At 38.0% G+C, this 9,664-nt stretch overlaps 2 protein-coding genes across 2 annotated transcripts; both read right to left on the bottom strand.

Annotated features, from left to right (window-relative positions):
- Positions 201-2,578, bottom strand: LOC110264060. The gene is made up of 2 exons (XM_021105810.1): positions 1,664-2,578; positions 201-1,586 (listed from the first exon to the last, which is right to left on the bottom strand). The coding sequence occupies exons 1-2, from the start codon at positions 1,740-1,742 to the stop codon at positions 1,276-1,278; spliced, it is 390 nt and encodes a 129-aa protein (XP_020961469.1). The 5' UTR covers positions 1,743-2,578; the 3' UTR covers positions 201-1,275.
- Positions 3,405-8,541, bottom strand: LOC107604670 (transcription factor E2FA). Its single transcript, XM_016306308.2, has 14 exons — positions 7,954-8,541; positions 6,884-7,058; positions 6,654-6,701; positions 6,450-6,535; positions 6,260-6,348; positions 6,088-6,142; positions 5,764-5,816; positions 5,623-5,673; positions 5,499-5,547; positions 5,296-5,361; positions 5,125-5,201; positions 4,712-4,922; positions 4,186-4,252; positions 3,405-4,081 (listed from the first exon to the last, which is right to left on the bottom strand). The coding sequence occupies exons 1-14, from the start codon at positions 8,161-8,163 to the stop codon at positions 3,957-3,959; spliced, it is 1,362 nt and encodes a 453-aa protein (XP_016161794.1). The 5' UTR covers positions 8,164-8,541; the 3' UTR covers positions 3,405-3,956.

Genomic DNA, 9,664 nt, shown 5'->3' with positions numbered 1-9,664 from the left:
TTTCAATCATAGTACAAAATTAGGAAGGAAAAATGTAAAACATGCGAATTATATGAATAAGTGTGAGAATAATGGATAAAATCTACTAAATTAAGCACAAGATAAACCCTAAAAATGGGGTTTATCAGGCATTCCGGCTTGCTATCTGCTCTTGTGAAAAGGTGGAAGCCGGAGACTAATTCCTTCGTATTGCTAGCCGGTGAGGTTACAGTGACACTAGAGGACATGTTACACATATTCATCCTATCAATTGATGGAGAGGTTGTGGCCGGTTGGATCGATAGCAATCAGGACTTCTTGTTCAACCATAGTATGGCGATTTTTGGCAGCAAACCCGTCATGAGTAGTTCATCTAAAAGTTACATAAAGCTGTCATGGGTTCGCCATATCAGAGACACACAGCCTTTAGACACTTGGGATTCTGTTCAGCTATATGTTAGGTGTCACATCTTATGTCTGCTGGGAACTACCCTCTTCACAGATAAGTCGACGTCGTGTGCCCACGCGAGGTATCTACCACTACTCCAAAATTTTGAGCAGATCGGCACTTACAGTTGGGGTTCAGCAACTCTCGCACATCTTTATAGGTCACTGTGCCGTGCATTACGGTACGATTGCAAGGAGATGGACGGCCCACTTGATTTGTTGTTTGTTTGGGAGTTGGAGCAAATTCCCTTTCTTGCGCCAATTCCGAGACATCAGCTTGCACCCGCTAAGATATCGGTTGCACGCAGGTAACGCCGTAATAGTAGATAGTTTATTGTAGTTTGTCTTGTGTTTTATTTATGTTTTACTGGCAAGACGGAATTTAAACTCTGTGATAACGTTGTGTATTGCAGGTGGAGTAATCGTCCACGATACAATGCGTGGACATCGAGGAAAGCGGCGTCTGTTAGGCACGACATAGACTACATGAAAGAGGTCAGTCTTAAGTTATTAAGAATAATTAACGGTATTGATAATCTATCTTAGCCCATGCAACGTTTTGCAGTTTATGTTTCGGCCATATCTCGGCATCATCATCCCGGCTGAGTTACACCACCACCTTGATGTGTGTGACACGGTAGGGCCGTTGGTTTTGTTCGAGTGTGTTGAATGGCATCCGGTTGACCGAGTGATCCGCTAATACGGGTATGCACAATCCGCCCCTCTGCCGGCACAGAACATCCCTCTTGACCAGCATTGTTACACTCTTCGAGGAGTATAGTGCCATGATTGGAGTACGATACTCGAAGATCTGATTCAGCAATGGGGGAACTGCCGCAACAGTCGGTTTTATCTCCGAATCTCCCAGTCCGAGTCCAACTTGGAGTGATCCTGTGAGATCATTCCCATGGAATACGTGTGCCTTCCATTGTATCTCTGAATCTCCCAGCAAGCTTTCTTCTGTATCGAGCTGGCTCGGATAAGCCAATCGCAACCACGTCCATAAGTCTTGCATTCATAGAACATTTGTGGCTCGGATTCGTGAACAACGTAATCGACTCCTCTGGAGATAGTGTAACTCCAAATTGCCACAATGACTGATTTTTTAGAACCATACTCCATTCCGATCCGAAACTCTACATCATCAGGGTCAGCAACTCCTATAACAATAATAAGTTGTCACTCATTGATCCGTCATTACAAAATTAAGGAAACATATTACCCATAGCTCACGTACCTATGTTCGCATATTCTGGAAACTTTGGTGCATGCATGGCATCAAGATCCAAGCTACGCATAAAAGGTGAAACGTCCATCGGTTGACTAACTGCGGGTGGAACCACTGAAGTTTCCGCGACTGCCTCACCTCCCCATTGTCATCCTCGTCCTCGTCACCGGCTTCATAAGTTGCTTCGAACTCCTCGTCGCTATCATTGTTCATTCCTTTGTATGCTTCAGTTCTGTCATCTTGCACGTCTGGGTCATTTTGAACTTCATCCACTGTTATATGTTTAAACTCAACATACAACTCAATCCTTGGATGTTGCACCTGAGTTTGCTGGTGAATATGAAACATTTGCTGAATACTTGTTTCGTCAACGATTGGCATAACCTCAAACTGTACCAATCCGCCAAATACCACAACTAGACTCCAATAGAGAATGTTGCTCACCCTCTTTAAAATATCACTCTTTATGCTCTGACAGAGCCCGTACTGTAGTTCCGCAAAAACGTTACAATGCACCGAACCACAAACGAATATGTACTCTCATAAGCAAAGCTCACACCCTCATATGTATTACATATAACCTCACCATTGTGGTAAACCACTATATTTGCAGTGCCCTCCATGACACAGCAAAGAAAAACACCTTGTAGAGGGCTGACCTCCTCTCTTGTAATGCAGTAAAATAGTAACGAGCTCTGATTTTTATAGACTGAGGGCTCACCTTGCAAATTTCGTGTTGCAAAATGATCCGATCAACATCTGCCACATGTCAATCACGCAAGGTGCATGTTGCATAGATTAATGCCACGTGTTAATCACGCATGTTGCGTGCTGAGTCAGCACGTTACTTACGTGCTGTTCTGCAATCTCTACAACGTCCACCCACCTGTAAATACACCAATAAGCTCCATTTTCGGGGATTACTCAACTATTTTTTCCATATTAAAATTCATTAGCCTTTTTATTAATGTGTATATCCTTTTTTCAATTTTTATAAGTAAAAAAAAAATAAAAAATTACAACAATAAGATCCCAACAAAAAAATCAGTCACTCTTAGTTGACATTTAACAGATTAATTGATTAACATGTCACACAAGCATACTCCGTTAACTCACAAGAGAAATCATTGATAAAGGAAAAATTAATCAATATCACAGAATTAAAAATCAAGGTTTAGAAAAAATTATTGAAGGCCAGAAAAAAGTATTCACGCTACCAATGCATATCATAAGCTCAAGCTCAATTTAGTAAGTTAACAAATTGATTAAGTCGTACCCCGACAAGAGAATACATTGTACCATAAAATCATAGCATTTGGCGGCATCATTTAGCCTTATTTAGAAGGTATGTTTGGCTGGGCATATACACGGGTTAAACTCAATATTTTTGGATAAAGTTGACCCCCTACTTTTAGTTTTTATCCTCCAATTGAAAATTACCTTACAAATTTACAATGAAATTTCTCATCCAGTTATAATGCCCTAAAAAGAAAGGTAAAATAGTAGATATAATAAATTGTAAGAGCTACATTAAGTCATCAACAATCACCAGCACGTACCTTTCAATCAAAATCAGGACCGCAGATTGAAACTTAATCTTCTTCGCTTAAATCTATTTGAACCTAAAGAATGAATAACTGTTTCATCTCATCCTCAGTTGATTAATTAAAATTTAAAACTTCCCTGTGGATGCATCCTTGCACATCAACATATCAAAAATGATTCAATCCATTTAGAAATTAGAGAAGGATGAAAAGAGAACTGCAAGAACAGCCGGTGAAACTACATTATTCACCAAAATGTTTGTTTACAAAGAACATAAACGGAATGTTTAAGAACTAGGTGATCCTCTACCCTAATTATCAGTACATGGAGCTTGTTTGCAATATCAGCATCTACATATCTGCTCAGATCTTCAACACCGGGGACCCATGATGCCAAAAATTTCAAAAACGGATAACATAAAAGATGAGATAACGGAAATTAATTCTACCTCGTTCAGTTTATTAGTTTCATATGGTAGAAACATTTTGATAATAACTGAAGCAACAGCTCTAGCTCCCAATCGAAATCATACTCCAACAGGGTGCACCTACTCTAATTAGTTTACTCATAGCATGTGGTTAGTGATGTAAATACACTGAGAAAACAAACCCTGCTCAACATTCAATAGCCACTGAAAGTAGCCCAAACATTTACAAGGATATAATTAACTATAATGAAGCCGTTTCCCCCCAATTTGCAATGGCTGCCGTCTAACCATACCTTTCAATCAAGCACTATTAATTAAGCAAATCCATGATCACCTATGCGGGATGCTGGCTACTGCTGATGGTGCTTCGGCAAACCCAGATGATGGAGTCTGTGGCCTCGAGATGAGTACAAAGTCAGAATTAAGCATGTCCACACCATCCCAATCTACACTAGCTGTTTTATTGGAGTTAAGGAATTAAATTTACTATGCTACTTCGATGAAAGGCAGAGGAAGACAAACAAAAGAAAAGACATGAAAAGTTTGAAAAGATGGATACAATCTGTTTTCCACATGTCTGTTATGCTAGCTTCAACATCTGATAGAAGCCAGTAATCTGCATCGGTCTGCAACCAATGATATGATGTTAGTGTCACTTTTCTGCTTATCTAAACATTAGATGCAGTTAAAAGACTCTGAAAAGTTGTATACTCTTAAGATTATTGATCACTGCAACAGGAAATATTTAACGTAGGTTTGTTTAGAAGGGGATTCTCACATAAGATGAGTTAGGGTAATAAGAGTGAGACTGAGTTTTAAGTTCAGGGTTAGATCTGTATTTGACAGCAAGTCTTAACGCGAACACTTCCACAAGTCAAAGCTGTTAGAAAATATTATGATTTTCCCTTCCCTGGGAGTATTGTTAGTTAGTACTCAGCATGGTACTGGTTAGATCTATAATTATGTCAGTTACTACCTTGAGGATTGAGTACAAATGGGACTGAAATGTCATTAGAAATACATGCAACTGTTGCACACTAGACATAAGTTTTTACAATGCATGATTAAAAAACTTGTATACTTACATCAGCGGCTGAAGGAACAATTTTCATCATGCCTCCAGCAAATTCTTGTACAGTGTTCAGATCAGAGCAGGTATTAGATGAGAGTTGAGCTGGAGGTTCAGGGGCTTTATCATTGCATTCAACAGGAAGCAGTTCTGCTGCTTGATGTTCGTTGGACCCTGAACTTGAAGCAAGTGGAAAGCTCATCTCTTCGAATTTCTCCTCAAATTGACTGCAAAACAGATCAGAAATTCCAATGACTTAATGTCGGAAAATGCATTATCAATTAATCATATATATTAAACAGAAAACAGATTAATTATCAGAATATTCCGTATCAGATGGGAAATATGAACCATCTTGTAATTTCTAAAAGAGCAGCATAAGGGAAAAAGAGGAGCAAGATTAAATAATACTGTCCAAGGAAATAATACCTGATAAGGAAGACATCAATGGGACCCATTGTGCTTCTAAGAATGACCCTATATCTCCTCTGTGGGTAGTCAACAGCCTAATGGATATAAAAGCAACGATTCTCCGTCATGCAATAGAAACGCCAATTAAAATAATCATGAACCTTACATCAATATATGTCCTAAACTTACTTCCTCAGGTTCAGGGACTTCCAGTGTGGTTCCATGTGGAGCTTTAATTGCTATGAGAGTTTCATTCTGCTTGCAGATATGCACAGAGGAGTTGTAACAAAAAATTGTTTTAATAATACACAGAATGAAATGGAGAATACAGCCTGATCATAGTAACAAATTAACACTAAATAAGGTAGTTATTTAATGCATGGAAAACATACCTGGAATTCAGGTAAGGACTTGATATCATCTTCAGTCACGAAAAGCATCCTATAGTTATTGAAAATTAGTAAAAATCTAGGATAAGTGACAAAGATTGTCTTTAACCTTATGCAGAAAGCTTACTTCTTATTGTTTTCATCTTCACTTAAAATCCTCAGCCTTTCTTGCATTTCCCTGCCAACGGTTAAGAAAACAGTTTAGGAACAGTTTTATAATAGAACCTTCGATTTATCCAAAAGCAAAAAAGAACAATAACCATATAACCTTATTTGATCATCTAATTGGTGCTCCTCCAAGGAAAGTTTCTCAACATCTTCCTGCAAGACAAAGCCACAAGACTTGGAATAACTTAAATATTCTCTAACACGCTATTATATCATTCCAATCATATTCAATAATTCCACACTATAATCATGGCAAATGTAGCGTTTGACATACATAAGTTTGGATCATGTAATTTTGAATCCTGTGTTAGTGTCTATTATAGATGGAAACAATGATCCTTGTCAAAAAGGTCATGCAATGATTGTTCAACTACAATTGTTCCATGTGTGTACCATAAAGGAAAACTACACCCACATCACATACCTTCAGCATAGAGACATCATCATCTATCCCACCAGATGTAGAACAATCAATCCCCCTACATTAGTTATTCCACAAAAATTGAAGAATTGTGATCTAATCATTTATACTCAATAAAGGTAAAGACAAGTTACATATAATATATACAAAATTCAAAATGTAGCACATATATTACTTCCAATGTATTCTGTTCTTGATCTTCTTCTCTATAAGACCAATTCCTTCCAGAACGTTAGTTATGTCATATATCCTTCTCTTTTGCACCTATAGAAAGAAAAACAAAATAAAAGGGAAAATTTTAAATTCACTTATGATAGATGTTAGAATATATGTCAGGTATTTCGTCATAACTTTTAAACAAACACCTCCAAAGTTTCTGCTGCTTTATTTAGGTCAAGATTGCCACCCTCTGCATGCTTGAGCAAATTGACAAATTTTTTTGTCAAGAGACCTGTGAAGTTGTGGTACAATCTTGTAATTACTCTCTTATGCAAAGAATTCCAGTAGCTATATCAGGCAATAAAGAGAGATGTAAAGAGCTTGTTGATTATGATTGCTTTGAAAATTACCTAAGGAACTGTCATAGCGGCAGCTGCTAGGAGTAAGAGATGGGGATCCTGCATGCCAACAGAAACTTTGTAATTAAACTCAATGTATAATGAACAAAAGTACTACGAGGAAGAAGCTTATCAGAATTTGGACATAAGTTTGCACCTAAGCACTGGAAACTTCACAAATGGAATGAAGAACTTGGCAACAATATAACATGAAAACAACTAAACAACGGAAGCTTTCTCACCAGCCTCTAAGATGGGTGCTTGTGGAACGGATCTACCTTCCTTAGAAGCCCTTGACTTATTATATGTTCTCCCTCCTTTTGTAGATCCAGGGGTTTGGAGAGGACTATTAACTGTATTAGCATATCCAGGACTATTACTTTGCTCCTGTACTCCTCCACTCTTGCGCTTCATGTACTAGTAATACCGGCAGGTTCCAGAAATGATATGAGAGCAATGCAGAGAAGGAACAATCAATGATATACACAAAGTCACATGCAGTCATGACAACGGAAAATAATTTAACAATCAAACAAGGGCAACAAACCTATAGTTCTGTACTTTATGAAGTACAAATAACACCATAATAACACTAGCAACACATCATATCCACAGAAAATAAAGGGGAAACTAGTCAAATATATGCAAGAGCAATTCATCATCCAATACTAAACCATAAAGAAAAAGTCCATGAGCACTGTCAAGTGCCAAGCAATTATCAGAAAAAAAAAATGAAGAATGTCACAAAAAACTCGAAAGAACTGCACAAGCAAAACCTTATCAGTTAAATAGAGCAAACTTTTATGGTTGTAAAAACACGAATGCACAATCCCTTGGTCTGCCTCTGCCCAAGCAAAGACCTAGTAGTAACCTATTACCTCGAAAAGGTAATAGTAAATGAAGATGCTAAATTCATTCTCTATCAACAAACTTCCTCCTCCCCACAAAACTACTGCACAGAATGAACTAAGCTATGGTACAAAGACCAACGTTGACTTCAAGGAAATAGAGAATGCGACAACTGAGACTGGCACTGAGACCCTAACATTGACTACTTCGAGTTCGGGTCCCCAGATTAAGAAATAATTTCGACTATTTTCCGTACAAAAATGAAAAAGTGAGATTCCACTCAGGTGAGAACAAATCAAAACCATATGCACGTTAACCACTCCGATTCAACTAAAAATAGAGGGGAAATTAAGCAATCACAGATAAATTAAAATAATAATTAAAAAATCAGAAACCCCAATTATCAAACAAACCAAAACTGAATTGCAGACCCCCAAAACAAAAGAGATTGAAGAATACGCACTGGAGAACGAACAACGACGGCTTCCTGTTCTTGATCGGAGGCTTTCCGACAGTGGGGACCGGAGAAGCTGCGGTAGTCGTCCAGCGGAGCAAACGGCGGCTTGGTCGAAGCGAAGGCGAGGTGACGCTTCGGCGGCGGCCGGTTCGGGATGCCGGAAGCTTCCGTCGGCGGCGACTCATGGAGTTTAGAAGCTCCGGCGGCGGCGGACATGGTGCTGAAACGGAGATGATCGCAACTCCAGCAACCACAAATTAAGTTCAGAATTGTGCAGCGAAATCGAAAGGGTTAGAACTTAGATGAATCAGGTGAAAGATCACCAAGGATTAGGGTTTCGAGAGTGGGGGAATGGGGGTTGCAGGGTTTTTACAGAGAGAAAAGAGATGGGAGGTTTTAGAGAGAGAAAGTGAAGAAATGTGCGTTTGGAGAAAACGAGGGAAGGAGGGAATTTTGTTTCGGATAGATGTGGAGGGAACCCAAGCCCAACTCTCCGTTCGCAAATAAAAGAACTTGTTAATTATGATTTTGCCATTTTATTATGGCGTTATTGCACCGCCACCCACAGCTCCTTTTCCACTTTTTATGCTTCCTTCCTCTCATTTTTTCAATAATCAAAACCTTAACCAATCGTGTCACGTTTACGTTGTCAAGTTGTTCCATATTGATGATAATAATTGTCCCTACTCGAGTATACAATAATGATCCTCCTGGTATTTTTTTTATCTTTTTTGTAATTTGATGTAATATCAAAATCAAAACACTCAGCAAGCTTTAACGTATTTGGTGCGCTATATTATTTTGAATCATGAATCATGAATTTGTATTACAGAGAAACAGTTCTAAAGAAAAAGTGTTTCAACCGCCAAATTATTATGCAATTGACAGGGACACTGTTAGCATAGATAAACAAAGCAAGGCAGGGCATTTTAAAAATGTACTGCCATTCATGAACAAAAAGTAGACTATCGATTCGTTACTCCCACATTATCGTCAATTATTTTAAAAATATTTATAAAAAGAATTTTGTTTTTTTGTTTTGAAAATATTTATAATTAGACATTTATCTTTCTGTTTATGCTTTTTACACATTTTTCTTTTTCTTTTTTAATCACAATTTCAAAGAAGAGACATTTATCTTTACTAGGATTTTTGCCTCTTTCTATCACCGTTGCTCGTTCTCTATTTCTTTTCTTCTACGGTCGCTCGTTCTCTGATTCTCGTCGTGAGTCGTTGTTGGTTCTCTACTCCTCGCCATGAGCCGTCGTTACTACTTTGCTTCTTCCCGTGTCTCGTCGTATTTGGCCGTCGTTGATGGGTGGTCTCGCCATATCTCTCTTCTGTTTCTGCTTGAAATCAAAGCAACATTTCTTCTTCTTTCTGGACTCGCTGTCTCCGGCTCTCTGCCTTAATTCGGTAACTCAATTCAGATATATCTCTCAATTTAGTTTCTTTCTTTTCAAAGTTTTGATTTCAATTTAGAAATGGAAATAATATGAGAAAGTCTGTTGATAATTTTTTTTAACATGTGTGAAATTATAGCATTGGTTAGTTTTAGCAATTTTAGCACTTCAGAAAGTTATGTTTTTCTTTCTTTCAGATAGCATTGGTTAGTTTTAGCAATTTTGATTAGTTATGTTTTTTGTTAGTGAAAGATAAAAAATTGTGCAAAACCGTTTATATTTGTTGTTGAGAAGCATTGCTATGTCATTATTAT

This window comes from Arachis ipaensis, chromosome B06 (assembly GCF_000816755.2).
Source record: "Arachis ipaensis cultivar K30076 chromosome B06, Araip1.1, whole genome shotgun sequence".
Taxonomy (NCBI): Eukaryota; Viridiplantae; Streptophyta; class Magnoliopsida; order Fabales; family Fabaceae; genus Arachis; species Arachis ipaensis.
Note: the sequence above shows the minus strand (reverse complement) of the source record. Positions and strands in the feature narration are given on the sequence as shown.